Source organism: Bos indicus x Bos taurus, chromosome 20, assembly GCF_003369695.1.
Source record: "Bos indicus x Bos taurus breed Angus x Brahman F1 hybrid chromosome 20, Bos_hybrid_MaternalHap_v2.0, whole genome shotgun sequence".
NCBI lineage: Eukaryota > Metazoa > Chordata > Mammalia > Artiodactyla > Bovidae > Bos > Bos indicus x Bos taurus.
In genome coordinates this window covers 41,306,140-41,327,627 of record NC_040095.1, presented here as the reverse complement: position 1 = coordinate 41,327,627, position 21,488 = coordinate 41,306,140, and the positions used below count along the sequence as shown (strand labels likewise).

General features: G+C 46.2%; 1 protein-coding gene across 7 annotated transcripts in view; it reads left to right on the top strand.

Moving 5' to 3' along the window:
* PDZD2 (PDZ domain containing 2) overlaps positions 1-21,488 on the top strand; it is a 404,920-nt gene extending 383,432 nt beyond the window's left edge. For 5 of the 7 annotated variants that reach the window (XM_027520463.1, XM_027520461.1, XM_027520458.1 and 2 more), the window contains 6 exons: positions 1,819-5,770; positions 6,593-6,710; positions 10,755-10,856; positions 11,562-11,832; positions 13,516-13,653; positions 18,662-21,488. In XM_027520463.1, coding sequence (XP_027376264.1) covers positions 1,819-5,770; positions 6,593-6,710; positions 10,755-10,856; positions 11,562-11,832; positions 13,516-13,653; positions 18,662-18,843 — 4,763 coding nt within the window. In that variant the 3' untranslated portion in view covers positions 18,844-21,488. The remainder of the gene's footprint in view (positions 1-1,818; positions 5,771-6,592; positions 6,711-10,754; positions 10,857-11,561; positions 11,833-13,515; positions 13,654-18,661) is intronic. The other 2 variants (XM_027520465.1, XM_027520462.1) reach the window with 1 other exon arrangement.

The following is a 21,488-nucleotide window of genomic DNA, read 5'->3' as shown; positions in this document are numbered from 1 at the left end:
GAAGCCTCCTAGTTGGCACCAGCAGAAACAGGAAAGTCATACTGAAGGGAATTGAAAAGATTCAGCAGATCACTGTTGCTGGAGGGAACGACAGGGAGAAGAGATAGTTAGGGTGTGTGGGATGGACAAGTACACACTGGCCACTGTATTTAAAATGGATAAGCACCACAGTCCTACTGCAGAGCACAGGGAACTCTGCTCAATGTCATGTGGCAGCCTGGATGGGAGGGGAGTTTGGGGGAGAATGGATCCATGTATATGTATGGCTGAGTCCCTTTGCTGTCCACCTGAAACCATTACAACATTGTTAATTGGCTATACTCCGATACAAAATAAAAAGTTTTAAAAAAGAAAATTGAGCAGAAGAAAGGAGGCCATGGGTGTGAGTCTGTGGTGCCCCTGGCCTTCCGTGGGGACCTGGGGAGGTTGTGTCAGGTCTCCGTGGGTATCCTGATGAACCGGTCTTGTTGCTGGGTGGTCTCCACAGAGGCCATGTGGTCAGGGCTTAGATAACTGCGTGAGCTGTGGAGTCCACATCCTGGGGGGAGCCCTGGCCATGAACTCTCTGACCCTGCATATGCTGCTTACCACCCTGCGCCTCACTTCCCCGCCATTCCAGTGCGGGCGGTCACAGTGTTGGGAGGGAAATGAAGCCCACAAGAAACTCTGAGCACAGCGCCAAGTGCTACTAGCTCCTAATTACTGATCTAGGAACTTCGGGGGAAAGCCATATGCAGTTAAGGTGACTGGCATGGGCGATGCAGAGTGACTGTAACATCTGGGGGAGACACGCTTCTAAGCAAAACTTTCATTGTGACTGAGGCTTTTGCTCTACCCTCACTCAAACCCAGGGCTCATAAGGAAATGCAAATCTAATGTTCTTTTTTCTGCCTGTTCCCCCACCTATTGTAAGATGCCATGTGCCAGAAGTAGACAGACTAACCCACACGTGTGCAGGCTTTTTGAGGAGGAGCCTCCAGGACAGAGTGGCTCTCCAGACCCAGCACGTGGAGGGACTTCACTTCCAGGCAGGCGGCATCTGTCCCTGCACCTCGGAGAGGTCACGCTCTCTCTGGCTTCTCTGCTTTGATCCCCTTTCCTTCCTTGCCTTTCTCCTCCTCCTTGGCTTCCGTTCCAGATGTGCCCCCAGAATCCCACTTAAGTCCAGCAGCCCTCTGTCTCCGCTTCCTGGGATAATCTGACCTCCTCAGTCTCCCACACCCCTGACCCTGGTCAGGACATGCTGGAGGACAGGGCAGGCTTCCATATGTCTGGAGCATTCCATGCGTCTGCATGAATCAGCCTCCTCTCGTCCCTCGAGTTCCTTGCTGGGACTGTTTCACTTTACCCTGTGACTCCTAATCCAAGGCACGAGCCTAAACCCCCATGTAGTCTGCGGGGGACTGAGTTGACTGCAGAATCACCCCAAGCTAAGGAATCAAATAGAACAGCCCGCTGACTCCTGTGGCTTTTGCCATCAGAGGGCGGATGGTGTACAGAAACCCAAGTGCAGGATTTCTGGTGTCCCCTTGTCCTTATAAATAACTAGAAAGGGCAGAGGCAGAGGTCCTCCTGCCGTCCATGCTGAGTTATTTTAGAGCCTCTAAAGCACAGTGGTATTTGTTCGATGTGAGCACTCTATAATTTTAGAGACTAAAACAGGCCTACATTTAAGCTGTGGGATGTCTTTCTAAAAAAGACAAAAAAATTGAGACTGTTTACAATTTTCACTTGTTTTCATTGAAGTTTTCTGTTTTCTAACCTTTCACCCTGTGTCTCCCCCACCACTCCAATCTTTTTTTTTTATTCTCCACCCAGGACCAGATGGCTCCCCAGACCCTCTCCCTTCCCCAGGGCAGAAGGAGGCGGCTCACCCTGACCCCAGCCAGACCTCAGTGGACACAGAGCCAGCGAGGCGACCTGAGGACCCCGGAGGGCCAGAATCACCCAGGATCCCCAAGTCTGAGGACAGCACATCCCCGGGGACAATGGCAATGGCTCGTCCTGACCTCCGTGAGATGAGAGCAGCTCCCAACGCCAGCTCGCCCTGTGCTGCCCGGAAGGCAGCGACCCCCAGGGGAGCAGGACCCATGGCTGAGGGGGCACCTTCGACTGGTGCTGGGCTGCCACAAGACCTCATGTCCGGGGAGAAGAGCCAAGAGAGGGTTCTGGGTCACCATGCCAAGGCTCCACAAACCTCAGCAGTCCTTGCCCCTGAAAACTGCCAGGGGTCAGCTCTGCCCCAGGGAACAGACTCAGGGTCTACCAGCGCCCCGCAGGCTGGCCTGGCCCTGCCATCGCTGAGTGACAAGGCCCAGGAGGCGTGTGGGGGTGCCTCGGGGCCCGGCTGCCCTGGAGGGAACGGGCGCTGCCCAGTGACAGACATCGACAGGCTCCTGGTGGAACCGGATGTCTCCGGAGCAAGACTTCCCTCCCCTGGGAAAGGGGACCGGCTGAGCAGAGAGCAGGCTGCCCAGGGGCCACAGCTAGCCTCGGGGAGTCCAACCCCTGCCCCAAGGAGGCCCGGGGCGGCTGGTCCAGCCCCTCCCCCTCAGTGGGCCGGCCAGCCTTCAGTTTTGGATTCCATCAATCCCGACAGACATTTTACTGTGAACAAAAGCTTTCTGAGCAACTACTCTAGGAATCTCAGCAGTCTCCACGAAGACAGCACCTCGCTGTCAGGCCTGGGCGACAGCACCGAGCCATCTGTGTCCCTCTCGTCCATGTACGGGGACGTGGAAGACTCATCCTCAGACCCCGAGTCATTCACTGAAGCCCCGCGAGCTCCCCCCGGGGACAGCTGGTCCCCTCCTCATCCTCGTCCTCCTGAGCCTTCTCACAAGGGAGATGCAACGGAGTCCGAGGAGGAGCAGGTGGAAATCTGTTCCACGGATGGCTCCCCCGATCGGCCCTCAGCCACTGCCCTTGCTCCTGCCCGGGTGGCCGCTTGCCCTGCCCTTGCCACAGCCCTGCCACCAAAGGATGGAGCCCTGAGCCAGGTGGGGGCAGAAGCAGGCCACACAGCCCGCTTCGTGCCAGGCACCTCCACCCCTCCGCAGCCACCTCCTCCTCTGTCAGACGTGAGCTCTCAGGAGGCGGAGCCGCCTGAGGATGCAAGGGTCTCTCAAGACCACAGGTCCCCAAGTGAAGAGGACTCTGGGGAAGCCACCCAGCCTCCTCCGGGTACCAGGCCTATCCCCAGCTCCCTGGGTACCCTTGGTTCTCCTAACGTGGTGAATGGTTTGGAGTATGACCATTTGGATGACAAGGCCCCACCTGAGAAACAAGAAATAGATGTTCACACTGCTGAAAACCAAGCCTCCTTCAGGGCGTGTGTCCCCAAGAATGGAGACTCAGCTCTGGGAAACCTGCACATCTCCGGAGGTCAAGGCCCAGAGGACTTGTTGCCAAAGCCAAAAGCCATCTCCAGGCGGCCCCTCATGGCCTGGTTTAGAGAGATAAATAAGAACAACCACGGGACGCATCCGCAGAGCAAAACTGAAATGGAACAATCCACGCTGCTGGCCAGAAGTCCCGACCCCAAGGCCCAGGTGCTGAGCTCAAGCCACAAGAAGGGGGTGCCTGTGCCAGATAGCCCCCCTCCTCGGCTGAATCTGGAGAATAAAGACTTGCCTAGGAAAAGTTCTGTGGAAACCCTTTTGAGTAACTGTCAGAAACCCAAAGCTGGTCCTAAGCTGAAGAGACTGAGCATCAAAAGCAAAAGCAAAGTCAGTTCCGAGGTCCCGGCTGCTCACACGGGGAAGACTGGCAGCACAGAGCACAGGAAGGCCCTTGTCTCACCCCAGGCCTCCCACAAAATGCTTTCTAAGGTGGCGTCGCACCGGTTCCACACAGCTGACCACGAAGAACTGGACAAGACTGCCGCAGCCGCCCCTCAGTCTCCCCAGTGTGTGGAGGGCAAGCTGCCCCCTGGGACCCCGGGCTCCCTGAAGCCCTCGGCATCCGACTCGAGCATCAGGATGTTTGTTTCGCCCGTGACCACCCCCAAGACCCTTCCTGAGCAAGGTGGGTGTGGTAGGCTCCACCCGGCTGTGCACGCGGAACCCGACCGAGGCTTCCCGGCTGCCCCTAGCCCTCCCAAGTGTGGTCCAGAGAGCAGGGCTCCCCTGGCATCCCCGGGGCCAGCAAGTCCCGCAGCACTGAGGAGTGGCACGTCCACGGTAGCCGGCAAGCTGGAGGTCCCCACTCCCGGGCAGGGTGAGTGGTCCCTGTCCAGCCAAACAGACTCTGCAGCAGAAGCAGCCCTGCCAGGGGTGACTGGTGACAAAAGAAGCAAAATAATTGCCAGTGAGCCTCTTGAAAGAACCAAGCAGCTGAAAATCATTGAGATCCCAAAGAGCACATGTGGTGACATACTGGCTGAGAGGGACAGGCAGGGGGGGCTCTTGTCCCAGAGCAGCCATCAGGAGGAGAGTGAGGCTGGGCTCTGTCACCAGCCAGGGGAGTCCTCCCCAAACCACCCGTCCTTCCTCCCAACCCGGGTCTCCCAGGTGGAGCTGGAAGCGCAGCAGCGATCCGTCAGCCTGGCAAGACTCTCCTCCTCTTCCTCCCCGCAGCTGCTGGCTAGAAAGGCCGATCCTGGCCAGATGGGCAACCCCCTGGGGGTGCCCAGGAATGGCCCACCAGTGGGCCCAGTGCTGGACGATCATCCCTACTTCACGCCAAGGCCAGCGACCAGGACCTACTCCATGCCGGCCCAGTTCTCCAGTCATTTCGGCCGGGAGGGCCATACCCCACAGAGCCCAGGGCGCACCCCTCGGGACGGCCAGATCCCTGGCACCAGCGGGGGCCTCCTCGAGGCCAAGGCGTCTAGAGGTGCTGTTCTCAGCCTGGCTAATGGGCAGGGTGTATACAGCGTAAAGCCCTTGCTGGAGACTTCGGGGAGCCTTCCGACGACAGACGAAGCGGATGTCCTGTCCGCCCAGGAAACCAGCTGCCAGCTCACAGACAGAGTCACCGTCACCAGGAGACATCACTACTCCCCACAGAACTGGCCCCACGAAGCCACCTCCTTTTTCTCTGTGAAGCAGAGGATCAAGTCTTTCGAGAACCTGGCCCACTCTGACCGGCCCGCAGCCAAGGCTGGGGCCTCCTCCTTCTTGTCAGTGAGCTCCAAGCCTCCCATTGGGAGACGGTCGTCCGGCAGCGTGGTTTCTGGGCCCCTCAGCCACTCCAGTGACCCAACAGCAAGGTCGCTGAGACGTAGCCTGAGTTCCTGCAGCGAAAGCCAAGGTGAAGCCACCACCGTCGTCCCCCCGATGACCAAGTCCCCGTCCAGCATGACGCTGACCGTCTCCCGGCAGACCCCAGCAGATGCCCGTAACAAGGGCGCTGACTCAGACCCCAAGAGACCACCTGGTCCTTCGGGCATCCCTGCCCCGACCGCAACCCCCGCCTCTCCCGCCAAGAGGAACAAGTCCTCGGTGCGTCACACGCAGGCCTCACCTCTGTCCCGCTCGAAGCTCCAGGAGCTGAGAGCCCTGAGCATGCCCGACTTGGACAAGCTCTGCAGCGAGGACTTCTCGGCAGGGCCATCCGCCGTGCTCTTCAAAACTGAGCTGGAAATCGTCCCCCGGAGGTCACTTGGCTCCCCTGCTGGGGGCCTCGCTGGGTCCACGGCCCTTTCATGCCCCAAGGATGGGGCAGAAAGGGCCTGTCCCAAAGCCACTGACCCCAGAGCACCCAGTTCAGCCCACGATGTGGGTGAGACCGCCCAGGATCTGCCTTCCGGAAGAAGTTGGTCAGTTAAGTAAGTGTCCGCTCTTCCCCTTGTATGTAATTTTTTTTTAATGGATGAGTTCTAGACTTTTAGAAAAGTTGCAAAAATAGTGCAAACTTCCCATGTACATCTCACCTGGCTGCTCCTCAAGTTAACATCTTACATAACCATGGCCTGTTTGTCAGAAGTTAACATTGAAAAACACACGATTGGCTAAATGACAGACTTTATTCAGATTACACTGAATAAATCCCACTAACATCCTTTTTCTATTCCAGCCTCCAGTTTTTGTTTTTGTTTTTTTTTTAAATATTAGTATTGGAAAAATAAAGTGCCTGCAGGGAAAAGTGTTTCCCAAATTGTTGCTCTAAAGAGAGGCTTTTGTAGGACAGGGCACTTAGCAAAACCACAGAGTAAGAGAGCAAGCGAGCGAGACAGAGCGAGAGATGGTGGGATAAGGAAACAGGACCACTGGGGGAGGATTAGAACCTTTCAAAGTGACTGAAGTCAAATTGAAGTCAAATAGGAAACTTCTAGTATGTTTTAAAATATTTCACTGGAGGCTACAGAATATTTGTCTGAAATTTTCTGTTCAAGTTCAGTATTGGTCGCCTAACATCTTGGAGGGATCCTAGAATCCATAGGAATTCCCACTGCTGTTGGCAGTGAATGAAATTCCTGTTGAGCGTTTGAGCTTCTTCAAGCAGTTTGAAATGGAGTTGTGACCAAAAGAGAGCATGAAAATCAGAAAATGCCTGCAATGTGGTAGAAAGGAGATCATTCTTAATGCATCCTAGTACAGTGGAGAAGTTTTTTTCTTTAACATTCTTCCAATATGTTTATATTATTTAGTTTGCAACAACTCCTGGTCTCAGCAGGGGATCAGCAAAGACTGCAGTCCATTCTGTCGTCAGTGGGGTCAAGATCTACTGTCCTCACTCTCATTCAGGAAGCGAAAGCACAATCAGAGGTGAGTGAAATAGAAAAAACGGGGAGAGTGCATCCCTGTGTGCGTAGGACTGAGTCCCTTTGCTGTTCACCTGAAACTACCACATTATTAATCGACGATACCTCAGTACAAAATAAAAAGTTTAGAGTTTGGGGATAAAAAAAAAAAAAAAACTACAGAAAACACAAAGAGTCGGACACGACTGAGCGACTGAACTGAACTGAACAGAAAACACAGGAAGATTGGACTGCTGCCACCTCAGTGCTCAGGCATGTGCCACAAGCTTTAGAGGACCCGGGAGAGCCCTTCTCCCAAGTCCCATGTGGCAAGTTCAGCAGCTCATTCTGATATGTCTCGATTGCTTGCAGCTTGCTTCAGAAGCTTGCTTGTGTTGAATTTTTCAGTGCCAGATTGGTGTTTTAATCCCCCAGGCGTGACTAGTTACCATCTTCCCCACCCACCCCCACACCTGGAGTTTGTCTGCAGCAAGTGCTTCCTACAGGACTAGGCATGTTGGAATGGTGGGGGAATGGCCACGAGTACCTCTGTCCACCTAAGTGGACATAACGGCCTGTCAAGGGAGCCACCTGCTGGGGAAACAAGAGTTAACAGCTGTGTAGCCCTACCCTGGGGCTTCCCTGTAGCTCAGATGGTAAAGAATTTGCCTGCAATGCAGGAGACCAGGGTTTGATCCCTGGGTCTGGAAGATCCTCTGGAGAAGGGCATGGCAACCTACTCCAGTATTCTTGCCCAGAGAATTCCATGGACAGAGAAGCCTGGTGGGCTGCAGTCCATAGGGTCACAAAGAGTTGGACACAACTTAGTGACTAATACAGTCCCACCCTGGCCCCAATTACAAGACCTTCAAAGAAGCGGATTAGTCATTACAAGTCAAGTCTTTCAATAAATTGAATGTGACAGTAAACAATAACAAAAGAAACCATGGGTTCATATTTAGAATACTTCTCTGAAGCATGTTAATTTCTCAGAAGGATTCATTAAGATTTGAACCCAAATAAATGAATATTTTTTATCCAGAGGAAAAAAAGCAAATATGAACAATTTTTCTTGAGTGGTAATATGCCTGGTCACTGATACCACCTGAGAACACCATTCCAGAAATTCTGACATTACCCAGAAGGGTACCCAGATGTGACGTTGGCATCTAATATGGAGTGAACCAGAATGGAGAGGAGATGGGGAGGAATAGACATCAGTCCCTTTCAGCTTCTACTCCCTTTGGCTTCTCTGTCCCTGGTTTGGTCTGTGCAGTTAGCAAACATCTTGAGGCATACAGCATTTTTTACTTTCAGGAAGAGGGACTGTTCCATCCGCTCACTTCTTTCGTCGACTTATTACAAGTGATGAAAGCCTTACTCTTGGATTTTGCATCAAGGTGGCTCAGTGGGTTCATACTTTGCCAGGCTCTTTGCTCCAGACGTTTTACACTATTAGATAAGAGGGGGAAACCAAAAAGCCTCAACCAAGCTCACACACTTGAGAGGCACATTGTCAGGGACCACAAACACAGCAGAGACTCTGGTGTGGACAGCGTGCTGAACGCTACCCTGGGGTCATCTCCTGTTTTCCCTCACCTCCTCACCCTGGTTCCATATTCACCACCCGCAGGTGTTGAAGATTATTCCGACTTTGATCAGAATGCAGCTTTCTTTTGCCTTTTTCCTTATTGTCTTCAGTTAATTTTGAAGAGGAACTTTGAGTAGAGATGTGCTTTCTCTGCCATCTTCAGAAGTTTACTACCTTGCTTTTTGTCCAGTGATATGATCTGCAGGCGTTGTGCTGACTTTCTGTGGCCTCTGGAGGGCGCTGTGAGAGATTTAGAGTCAGGAAACAGCTCTGGTCTTGACACTTCAACACGTGCAGATCTTGGAGAGCTCTTGAGGACGATCGAGCTTCGCTGATGCTGTGCTAACCTTTTCGGAGAGGCAACACTTAGCCTGGCAGTCGGTCTCTAACACACTTGTATCCACAAACAAACAACTAGAGCAAGAAAAAATTTGACTAAATTAAAATTTTGGTGATATATCCCAGAATGCAGGAGAGTCTCATTCTTTTTTTTTTTTTTCCACTTTTCAATTTTATTTTATTTTTAAACTTTACAATATTGTATTAGTTTTGCCAAATATCGAAATGAGTCCACCACAGGTATACGTGTGTTCCCCATCCTGAACCCTCCTCCCTCCTCCCTCCCCATACCATCCCTCTGGGTCGTCCCAGTGCACCAGCCCCAAGCATCCAGTATCGTGCATTGAACCTGGACTGGCGACTCGTTTCATACATGATATTATACATGTTTCAATGCATTCTCCCAAATCTTCCCACCCTCTCCCTCTCCCACAGAGTCCATAAGACTGATCTATACATCAGTGTCTCTTTTGCTGTCTCGTACACAGGGTTATTGTTACCATCTTTCTAAATTCCATATATATGCGTTAGTATGCTGTATTGGTGTTTTTCTTTCTGGCTTGCTTCACTCTGTATAATAGGCTCCAGTTTCATCCATCTCATTAGAACTGATTTAAATGTATTCTTTTTAATGGCTGAGTAATACTCCATTGTGTATATATACCACAGCTTTCTTATCCATTCATCTGCTGATGGACATCTAGGTTGCTTCCATGTCCTGGCTATTATAAACAGTGCTGTGATGAACATTGGGGTACACGTGTCTCTTTCCCTTCTGGTTTCCTCAGTGTGTATGCCCAGCAGTGGGATTGCTGGATCATAAGGCAGTTCTATTTCCAGTTTTTTAAGGAATCTCCACATTTTCTCCACACCCTCTCCAGCATTCTTAAATATTTTCTTTGCTCCAATAAGCTATTTAAATATCTGAGCAGTATTTCTAGTTCACCATCCCATTTCCCAGAAGCAGCACAGAGATCATTTCCCAGACCACATGTTCCTGTTTTGGTGAGAAAGCCTAATCATCACTTCTCTCTGGTGACCAGCGTCTAAGTGTATATATGCTTGAAACTTGCCCATGAAGTAAACATCCCAGCCCCCCAAAGTTCTGCTGGATATTCTAGTGTCAGCTTAGGTTTGAATGAACCTCTTTAGAGTGGTGTTAAAAATGCTTGGGATTACTCTTTAGAACTCATACTAAACATTGTTTTTTTAAACATTGGTTTCTTTTCCCAGCAAAACAAAGAGGTGGTTTTCTCTTTCAACATTTTCACTTTCTCTGTTGCAGCCAGCCTGGTTATTATTAAATTCTTTTTCTGTTGCTGAGCTTGAGAACACCTTGAATTGATGGATTATAAATCAATTACTTCAAGGGAAACCTAGCAACACAGCTCTTTAAAATGATGCTGAATCATATCTAGCATGTGGGCAAAGAAAGTCGAAGGAAGTCAAAATTCAGAATAATTAGCCCAGATAATTTTAAAATCTTTATTCCAAGGTACCTTTCAATTGATGCTTAAAACACAGGAACATCTTCTGTTATTTAAACCTAGGACTCAGTTACTAAGAATGTTCTAGTCCCAGTGAGTTGACAGTTTTATATGTACTTTCCATTTTTCAAAATACTTTGTGCTTTTTAACTACCAGTTCATTCATTGTACCTAAAATCCAATGAGCTGAACATGGTGGGTTGAGGGGGTGTAAAACTTATGGCTTCAGTGTGCTCTTATCCTGTCTTGGCACCTATACTTCTGCTACTGACAACACGGGCTTTGCTCAATTGTAGACTGAGAAAACTGTAAAGAAATCCTTTCATGATTGAGTTATGTGCTATGATCAGATTTGGGAACACACCATCTGCTGCTGAGAATGGCTTCTCAGTGTCCTGTGTCCCTGCCCCCATCCTGGTTCATGAGACCTTCCCAGTGGTCCTAGAGCTGTAAGATGGACCCTTGAAACTGCGTTAAGCACCACCCAGGAGGAATGCAGGGTATTTGAGATGGGCCCTGGTCCCAACACTGTGTGGAAGCACCTAACCATCAGGGTGAGCAATGACGAGCTCCGCAGTACTGTGGGGGGATGTGTTCAAAACTTCCTTACTCTGGCACAGGAAATACATTGGTTTCTGTTTCTTTTCACCAGAACAAAGAAGATATTTGCTTCATAGTCTTGAATAAAAAAGAAGGCTCAGGTCTGGGATTCAGTGTGGCAGGAGGGACAGATGTGCAGCCAAAATCAATTGTGGTAAGTGACAGTGTCGGGATGCTGTCGGGTCAGTCCTGCAGCAGCCTGAGAACTTAATCAGCACAGAATTCATAGCAGTCGGTTCAAAGAATGCGGGGCGGGGTGGAGGGGGGTGTCCCGTCACCAAACCAAAGTGGGGAAAGTGGTACGGAACGTTTTCGTTGACAAACACAGGCGCTTCTGACACACAGCGAGTGACCTACGATGATGCTACACATACAGTTGTCCACATTCTCATATTCACCTAAACCTTTCACTGGTTTAAGATGGACCTTAGAACTAATGGACCAAAGCTTGCATTTGCTTATAAATCAGTTCTTTCTCAAGATTACATTTTATATCACTCAAGAAGCCTCTGAAATCATTAGGGAGGTCAGCTTCCTTGGGCGAGACCCGGTTCTGTTCATCTTTTTTCTTATTGCCCCATGGAGCACCAGTATTCTTGCCTTGAGAATCCCATGGACAGAGGAGCCAGTCCATGGGGTCACAAAAGAGCTGGACATGACTGAAGTGATTGGGCACGCACATGGAGCACCAAGGCCCATTTTAGACGCTAGCAAGAATAAGAGTGAAACTGTATTGAGGTGCTGCTGCTATTATTAATCCTGTTTCTCACATGGAATGTTTTCGGTAAACCGAGTGTTGGTATCGCATGGAAAACTTGCCGTCAGAAACTTATTTGGCTCTGCCCTCTCCTCGTCGCAGGTCCACAGGGTGTTTTCTCAGGGGGCGGCTTCTCAGGAAGGGACTGTGAGCCGAGGGGATTTCCTGCTGTCCCTCAACGGTGCCTCACTGGCTGGCTTAGCCCACGGGGACGTGCTGAAGGCTCTGCACCAGGCACAGTTGCACAAAGATGTCCTCATGGTCATCAAGAAAGGGAGTGATCAGCCCAGGCCCTCCAGCCGGCAGGAGCCTCCCACAGCCAACGGGAAGGGCTTGGTGTCCAGAAAGACCAGCCCCCTGGAGCCTGGAACAGGTAAGAAATCAGTTCAGCAACTGCAGTGGCCTGAGCTATTTGTGATGGTTTTGGCAAGAACAGCACTGATTCCTCTGAACAAGAAACTCTTCCTGTCCAGATGCCTCCGCAGTGTTGGGCGTGTTCGTAGCCTTCCCTCTGCTCCACTGTCTTGCTCTTATTCTTCTAGAAAACCGAAGCCCTTCCCAGTACCGGCAAATACCTTACTTATCAGATCATGTCATGCTTAACCTTTGCTCTTGTACTGTCTCAGCTGTTTGGTGTACTTTGTGTTTTTCTCTTTTGGGCCACATGGCTTGTGAGATCTTAGTTCTCTGACCAGGGATTGAACCCTGGCTCTGGGAGTGAAAGCGCTCAGTCTTAACCACTGGACCACCAGGGAATTCCTTATTTGGTGTATTTTCAGTGGAATCCTGGAAACTTAAGCTGTCAAAGGAAACCACCGGGCACTCGGTCCTAATAGCTTTCAGAGTTTGTAAGACTCAGGAACTCAGATACAGAAGGCTGTCCTGAAATTTATAATCATTAAGTATTCCTATAGCAGCTTCAGGGCATCTGGCCTTGAACCAGCTTTAATAGAGTTACCAAACTACACGCACATTCAGGGCATAAATTTATTTCTTCGTATTCCTATTCTTCAAGATCCCCCTGCCCAGGGCTCTACCAGATCTGATATGCTTTACCCATGATAAGGTGATTATGCCTTATCAAGCACTGACTGCAGCCCACTCGGGCTTGATGTTAGAGGTGCCTAGGAAGCTTTTTTAAATCCTGATGCCAGGAAATCCCCAGGTCAATTAAGTCCAACTCTGAGGGTGAGGGATAGGGTCCCAGTATCTTTTTACAGTTCCCAGGTGATTCCAGTATGGGCTCGTTTTCCTGTTTAACTGAAAGTAAAATGACCTATTGAAAAACGGTGCCCCTCCCACTGTAAGGAAGTTTCTTTCAGACCATGTGGAGTGGCCTTCTTTAAACCACAGGAATGGCCGTTATATTCAAAGGTGGTGATGCTACCTTGGTCTCAACCCCAAGTGGACAGTTTAATCTGTTTGTGGTCCTTCCCCTGCCTCCCAAGCAATTAAGTGCCCTTTCCACTCAACTCAAGACATCCTTCACTGGTACAGTATAGAAGGGAAATAAAAGGCAAATTTACAATCTGTATTCAGACCCCCAAGATAGACTTCAGCCAGGCCTCTCCAAACTAGCACACAAAGTAGGCACAGGCTTGTTGCTATGGAGCAGGCATCACCACGGAAACGCTCTCCCCACAGTGGAGCCAGGAGATGGCAATGAAGACAGCTAGTGTGTGACACAGACAGACAACCAGAAGCAGGGGTACCCCTCACAGAAGGAGGACGGAAGCGCCACGTCTCACATGAGGCCTGGCATTTGGGTATCACAGGTTGTCAGAACCAGACTGTGATGTTCAGCTGCCAAGGCTGGCAGGAAATCGAATCTGATTCCCGAAGCGTGACTTCAGTCTACCCTGAGCTGTGCACTGACTGTAGGGATTTCTGCCTGGGCAACAGTGCCTTGTCTGTGCTTGCAGAAGGTGCTCAGGCAAGCAGAGGGGTGGGGACGGCAGGAGCACAGCTCCAGGTGTGGGGAGACCAACCTTAGCATTGGTGGACAGGACTCGAGAGTGCTCGGGGAACAGGCCGGGCCTCAGGTCACTGTCATCAGCAGGGAGAAGCACGGCTGCGCACGAGGCTCTGTGTGTTGAAGTGCTGAAGACCTCGGCTGGGCTGGGCCTGAGTCTGGATGGAGGGAAGTCATCCATGTCTGGAGATGGGCCCCTGCTCGTCAAAAGAGTGTACAAAGGTAATCTAGAAAACCCAGTCCTCAGCCCAGTGCCTGTTTTCTCTATGTGCATGTCAGTGCTTTCCATCTGGAAATCAAATTTGTTTTTAAAAATTTACCATGTTTTTAATGCTGACATCCAGGGTTTACTGCATCAGCTCTGTCGTGAGCATTTCACATGTTGCTCATCCACATGACAGTTATATAGCATGGGTACTGTTAGCATCCGGGTTTTACAAAAGAAGAAACTGAGCCACCGAGAAGTTACACAGACACCTAAGGTCACACCGATGTAAGTGGCCAAACCCAGCTTGAACCCAGGCTGTCCGCTCCAGTGTCTGTGCCCCCAGCCTCAAGGCTGTATCCCTGACTCCATGTTCCTGTCTTCGTGTTCTTACTTACCACTAGCTGTATGGATGTGAATACAGCAAGCTAAGTGATGCCATCAGAACTGCCAGTCAGGGGTACTTAACATTGGTCAAGGTCATATGCATTTAAAATCGCAAATGCTGGATTTCAAGAAAGTCATATGTGAGCCAGTAGATATCACTGAAATAGTTGGGAGACAGGAGGTCTCTTCATGAACTCAGTGTATTTTATCTCTTGGACAGTTCTCAAAATTCTCTCTCTAGGTCCCAGAGCTGAGCAGTTATATTAATAATATAATTATACTAATGATGTTTATATAAACCCACATATGCTATTTTATATGTAATATTTTACATTACAATACTGATTTCATATATACAATATATATATTTATATTGATATTGTTAATATACTTATTCAGCTCAGGAATCTGAAGAGATTCTAGGGATTGCCCATGATCACAAAATGAATTATTATTCAAGTGCATGAAGAAATTTCATATTTACCAATGATTCTAACAATATCTACTGCTCCCATCTTCCTTTCTTGCAGTCTAGCACACGCCCAAACTGTAAATAGTGGTGGCCAGAAACAGGCTGTTTGCTCACGGTCCATGGGGCAAGCAGAGGACAGGCACAGATCAGGAGCCGAGCCTCTGCCGTGTGGTGTCTAGACGCTCGGTACCAGGGCAAGGGGAAACACTGCACCTGTTAACTTGACAGCAGTGGGTCACAGAGAGCCAAGTTCAGGAAAACGTGAGTTTGACTCTCAAGAGCACTCCTAAGCAAGAGCTCTAAACAAAAGGATACAGAGTACGTGAGGAAATTGTCAACAGACACAATAAACAGGAACGTCCATCAAAAAACTGGGGCAGAAAAATATTATCCATGAAAAAAGGGTATTCAAAAGAAGCAGGCAGATACATTAAAACACACACAAAAACCCATTAGCAGAAAGAAAGTCTGAAAGTATTTAAGTATTCAAAGAAAGTATTTAAATTAATGAACAGAATTAAACATATACTAAATCCTTAAGGAGAGAATTTATAAAAATCAAGGAAGAAACTTTAAAAACTGCAGCACAAGGAAATAAAGAGATAAAAATTACAAAAGGGTATTGAGCGATAGGGGAGAATGACGAATGCCAGATAAAGCAAAAGAAATATTTGGAGAAGTCATGACTGTTGAAAAACAACAGTATTCAGGCATAAGAAAACCTAAAAAAGCACACAGCAAATTTGCAGCTGGCTCACTACAATCAGACGGGCAGCACCAATGAAGAGGAAGACGATGGAATAACGAACGGACTGAGCCTAAAACAGCAAAATGGTGATGTTTAGGACACGCACAGTGAAGGGTGACCGTGATCAGTCACAGGACATGAAGCTTCTGCCAGCCAAGAAGCTCACCCCTCAATAAGGTGTTTTTGGCCTGTGAGCCAAAAGACCAGGGGCCAGATAAAGCAGCACCCGGGTGGAGACCGGGAGGCCAGGCCCAGAAATCCCATGGCATCTGCAGCATCGGAGTGGAAAAGCAGCCCCGGGAGAGATGAGTGCCCTTGAGATCTCCTTCTTAGCAGAGCAAAGACGATGTCCCGGTATCTTCCTGGCCTCTGTCTAGCATCAGGCTAGAAATCCATGAACACTGTGTAAGTGGATAGAGAGAAAGGGAAAGATGCACCTGTTCCACAGATAAGCCTTGCCAGTGCTCTTGTGTACAAGCCTGCAGATTTATTCCTGGGAAAAGGCATTCAAGAATTTCTGAATATTATACTGCTCCCTCCTCTTGAATGTTTCTTTGTTCAGGCTTAGCACTCTACCCAAAGATTTTTTCTTACCTTTAATTTTACTTAAAAATTTAATGGATACAGGTTTTCTGTTTATCTTGGTTTCCTGTGCCTTTCAGCCCAAACACTAAAATACAGCAATATTCAATTTCTTATATCAATCTAATACAAAAAACTCTTTGAATAATAAATGAATTAAATATTGTATTTCCCAAAAGCTCTCTTGAAGGTCAGGGATTTTATTGATGAAAAAAAAATCAGTAATTACTTGTAACCTCTTGTGTGAAGCATCAGCCATCGAGGTAGAACATCATCACTACTACTGTCTGGGCTGCTTTACAAAAAAATTTTTTGGCTATGTTTGGGCTGCTTTTAAAATGTTTCTCTTTTCATCACTTTACCAAGAATATCAGTAACACAATAAGACAAGATTAGAGGTATGAAGACTGGAAATACAGGAATGTACTTTGTCATTATTGGCAAATTATATGTTCTTCCTTCCTCACTGGAAAAAAAGCTAAGAGAATCAAATGTCAAGCCAATATAAACAGTTCAGCAAGATTGCAGAATTCACAATCAACATACAAAAAAGGCAGCAGAATTTCCTGTATATCAACAATAACCATTGTTTTAAAATCCTAATAGGATTACATAAATATCATACAAAAAGTATATAATTTATATTACACACGTATATATTATACACATACATAAAATGTTTAACTTCTAAATAGCAAAAAGTTTCATAAAAATCTAAGCAACTAGAAGATATTTGCAATGTATTTACATCAACAAAAGGCTAATTCCAGAATATATTAATAACTATAATTCAATAATAAATACAAAATATAGGGAAAATCTGGGTAAATGAAATGAACAGAAAATAGACAAAAGTTAAAACCTAAATAGTCGACAAATAGAGGGAAGGATACTCAAACTAATATTAGTTATTGGGTGCAAATTATAACTACTAGGAATCATCTTTTTAAAATCAAGTTGGCCATAAATAAGAAATCTCATAATACGATATGTTGGCAAGATGTAGGGAAAGGAGAACACTCATACTTTTCTTTCAAAAGTGTATCTAATGGTACCTCTCTCTGGGGAAGAATTTGGCAGTGCTTGCTAAACTGGAAACTATGAAACAGTTTAAATTTCTGTCTGTAGCAAAATGATGAGTAAAATACATTACATCCATAAAAAGGAAAACTGTGCAGCAATTCAAGAAGCAAGTAGGATCTATATCCATTAACCGGGACCAGCTCAAAAACCATGCTGAACGAGAAAAACAGCTAGATGTGCATTCAGTCCTGTAAGCTACCAATGCGCAGTAACAACTGAAAGCCGCCTGAAAGTGTGCTACACAAAAACTATGCAAGACGTTTTTGGGGAAAAAGCATAAAACTATTCTAAAAGATACTTTCTTAAAACCTCGATGAATAGACACACCCTGATCAAATTAGAATTCTCTTTGGCCTCAGGTCACAGAAAACCCAAAACAACAATGGTTTAAACAAGAAGGTTTACTTCTCTCTCGTGTATAAGAAGTCCAAAAGCTGGCACAACCTCTGGTGTGCACAGCACTGAGGGGTTCATCAAGGACTTCATCTGCTTCATCTCATTAGATTCTTGTAAAAACCTAGTGAGGGAACAAGATAGGTTAACATCATTTTGCAGATGAGAAAAATGAAATTTTAAGAAACCTTAACCTGCTTGAAGTCACAGACTTGAGACCAAACCAATGTGACTGCCTACAGCCCCTAACTCACAGCCTTCTGTTGGTTGGAATCCACATATCCTTAGAGTCAGATGAACACCCAGAAAATTTATGGTTCCAGATAACCTGCTTGGGGCCTTTAGTTAATATTCCTACAACAGGAACTATGCCAACACCGTGTTGATTGGGTCTGTTAGACATCAGTGCTTTGAGACTTCCAAAAATGTGTATCTTGAGAAATCAATGATTAGGACTAACTCAGTCTCCTTGTTCTTTGTAGGCCTGGCATCGGTGAGGGCTCATCTCTTTTCCGATAACAGTATCTGTCATTAACAACATAAAGTGTTTTGTCCTCAAGTGGGTTGCATTTGAACTTCCTTTCTTCCGGCTATATTTTTATTATTTTGTCTTTATAATCAACTATCATTTCAAATAATAAAGATGATTTTCAAAAATCTAGGACAAAAAGATCTATCTGCTCAGTGTTTTGAGATCCAGTTAAACATTTGAGAAAATTCTTTTCAAACTTAGGTATTTTTCTCTTTCAATGTCCTTTCTTCCATGCATTTCTTCTTTCTTTAATATGATTGTTTTAGATGTTTATGTGCAAGAGTATATAGAAGGGGATGCAAACCCTGTCTTTTCCAAAGCTCATCAACTTGCCATAACAGAGCTTCATGTAGAAATATGTTAAGCTTTCTTAAGTAAAAAGTATCTCTGCGGGTCACTGATGAGTATATAATTCTCATTAATTCTCAGCATGTTGGATATATCAGCCAATATCTATTAAGAAGTAGAAGCTGAACTTGTTTTTTATTGGTCATTTGGATTTCTGGTGGGTTGATTATTGATCTGGAGATCTTTAGCCCAGCTGAACAGTAACCCCCATTCTATTTGTTGACTAAATACAATGAAAATATCTTCCCCTAGTCAGTTGATTATGTTTAAGGGAAGAGGGGTTACAGATTTGAATTTTTTTATGTGGCCACATTTCTTTTTCTAAGTATATGTTTTGTGTGTCTTAAGAAAAATTTCCTTCTAAGATTAAAGGCAGGCACATGGTTTAGAGATTTTTCTCGCTAAAGTTTTTAGTTTACTTGGAATTTATTCTAGATATTATGAAAGTTCCCTGCTATCATTCTGTATTTATTCTCACAGGTGGTGCAGCTGAGCAAGCAGGAACAATAGAAGCTGGAGATGAAATCCTTGCCATTAACGGGAAATCTCTAGTGGGGCTGATGCATTTCGATGCCTGGAATATCATGAAGGCTGTCCCAGAGGGACCTGTGCAGTTAGTAATTAGAAAGCACAGGAATTCTTCATGCAGCAAGCACTGGTAGTGGCACTAACAGTGCTTGTTACTTTTTTTTTTTTTTAACCTGGAATCTCCTTTTCTCAATTCCTTTCTTCGGCAAATCAGAATGACTTCTCTAAACCATGGGCTCCTGAAACAACAGAGCAGCACTGGTGCAGGGAAGACTATCAAACTCCTCAGCTTTTTTTGCTCACACGTGAAGCAGCAGCCATGGAGCTGAAATCCTAAGCCTTCTGCCTGGATCACTTAGGCTGGGAGGGTCCACTTCGTTCCAGTGCCTGTCCCCTCCTGTCATGTTTCCTAATGGGGACACAGGATGTGGCATGCCCTTCTTTACTTGAAACATTTAGTGAGACCTCCAAATCCTTCCTCCCACCTATCCCAACATAGTCAATCCTGGCAATTAGGGATCTAACAAAGTCTGAGGGCAACACAACTGTCACAACTAAAAGGACTAGTTTTATATAATTTTGTAAGTAAATGACAGAATGCTTTTAGGCACATTCAGTGGAAGGAGCTAAGGGTCTGTTATCCTGAGAAGAAAAACATGACCCTTGAACAAAGAGAATCAGTTATGACCTAATGGTTAGGTTGGCTCAGGAATTATCCAAAAATGAAAAAGCAAAATACAGAAAGTGGTATTTTAGTGAGTGTAATGTGCAACATATGGCTGCATAGTTTAATTGGTGGTTATTGATCACCATGAAGTATTGATCATGATCTAAAGTGTACGTCGTAAGGCAATTTTACAGGAATGCAGTTTGGATAAACTGTACTAAATAGCCATGAACTTCGCTGCTTAGAATGAGCAGAAAGTTCCAGCTCTGAAAGCACCTTACATCCAGTTTGAAACTTGTCTTGAATAAATGCTGAAATTCAAGACTGGTCAATGAAAGAGCAGGCAAAAATACCATTGTCACTGAGTTTCCATTTTTATATTTTATGTACTCTCCAACCACTAATTTAAGCTAAATTTTTAGAAATCAATTATCTTTTTTAGTATCCTTGGATTGTAATCCAAGTAGAGGAGCTTAAAATAATCCTTTTAGAGGACTTTTTTTTTTTAACTTTTTTCCCCTTTCTCAATAAGCTTAAGAAATGTAACATTTCTAACCATTGGATCAATTTTCCTGACCTTGACCTGAGTAATGACATAGCTCTGCAGTGACTGAAGTTTTTGCTCTTTTTGTTTTGCTGTTTTGCAAATTCTCTTTTGCCACAAATGTTTCCCAGCAGAACACAGTTGTGACTCACGCTTGCTTGTGACACTCATTCCAGCTGCTCTTCCTTCTGAAGCACCAGCTTCTTTGTAGTAACTGTTTCCATTCGATGTTGCTGTTCCTGGTCACCAAAAGGGCCGGCCTCTCCTCGTACTGTACCTTTTCTTAACGATCCAGACCCTCATCAGCTTCATTTACTAAAATGTAATCAGAAGATGGAGAACGAGGGGGAGTCAGTCTTTCAAGGTAAAGGGGCAGAATTGGGTGGTCACAGGCCACGTGCTCAGGTGGCACAAACCAGCTTACTGAGTGCTGAGAATACGGGTGAAGCTGCATACCTGCATGCATGGTGACGCCAAGGTTTTATGTGGGCGATTTCTTTAATTAACCTATTTCTGAGTGACTGATCCCAGTAAACCTCTGTGGTGCTGGCCCAGGGAGGTTCTCAGATGGGATTGAGTTATCTGGCTGGTGTGAGCCCAGATTCCTCATTTTTAAACAGGTTATACAAAAGGGAATGTAGTTCACGAGTTTGCTAGAAAGACCTGATTAATTTAGCTTCTACTTTTCACTACTACAGTTCCAGGTAGGATACTATAGGAAGTCAGTGCAAGGTGCATGCTAGATTGTTTTTAAGTCTCTGGGGTCAGATTTGTGGCTTCTGCTTTCTTGCCTAAATGAGAGATGATTTGAAGTCCACGCTGAAAATTTTTCGTCTCTACTCTTCTAGCTGTGCCTGCATAGAAATGCACAGTCCGTGTGACAGGAGCTTCTGAAGCAACGAAACAGTCTCTCCTTGAAAGAGTTCCTAACCCTCGTAACTAAAAAGTGTGAGGGCAGCCCTCTGGTTCACTGAACCATATTCAAGTCATCAGCTGTTTCTAGTGGACCTCACCAGAAGGCTCCCCTTGGAATTCGACAATTAGAATTTGAGGAAGCAAAAGCTAAACTTTGACCCTAAGATAGAAAGATATTTACTTGTTGTCAGTGTCCAAGGCATGACTTGTATTTCTAATTAGTCTAATAAATTCCCACACTTCCTGATGTGAACACTAATGGTATTGTCCTACTAAAACTTCCATTGTTTTGGTTTTTTTAGCTGGTCAGTCATCCAATAAGCTATGATGGTAATTTTGTTACAGTGTGTATATCGTAGTTGCCAAGGATATACCGTGAAGGTTGAAGTAAGTTGGGTTTCATTTCTATCCTCCCATACACAGTTCATTTAATTTTAGGGTTGACTTAATTGGCACCACACCTGTTGTATGATATTATACATTATCCTTTATTTATGTAAAATAAAATGCCTTATATATTATGAAAGAGTAAGTGCAATAATACAAAATAGCCTGTACATTTTTAAAATGTTGTCGCCAAGTTATGTAAATCCACATCTCTATAAACAACCTTTTTAAAGTAATTTTAAGAAAATAAACACTGTTTACTACTT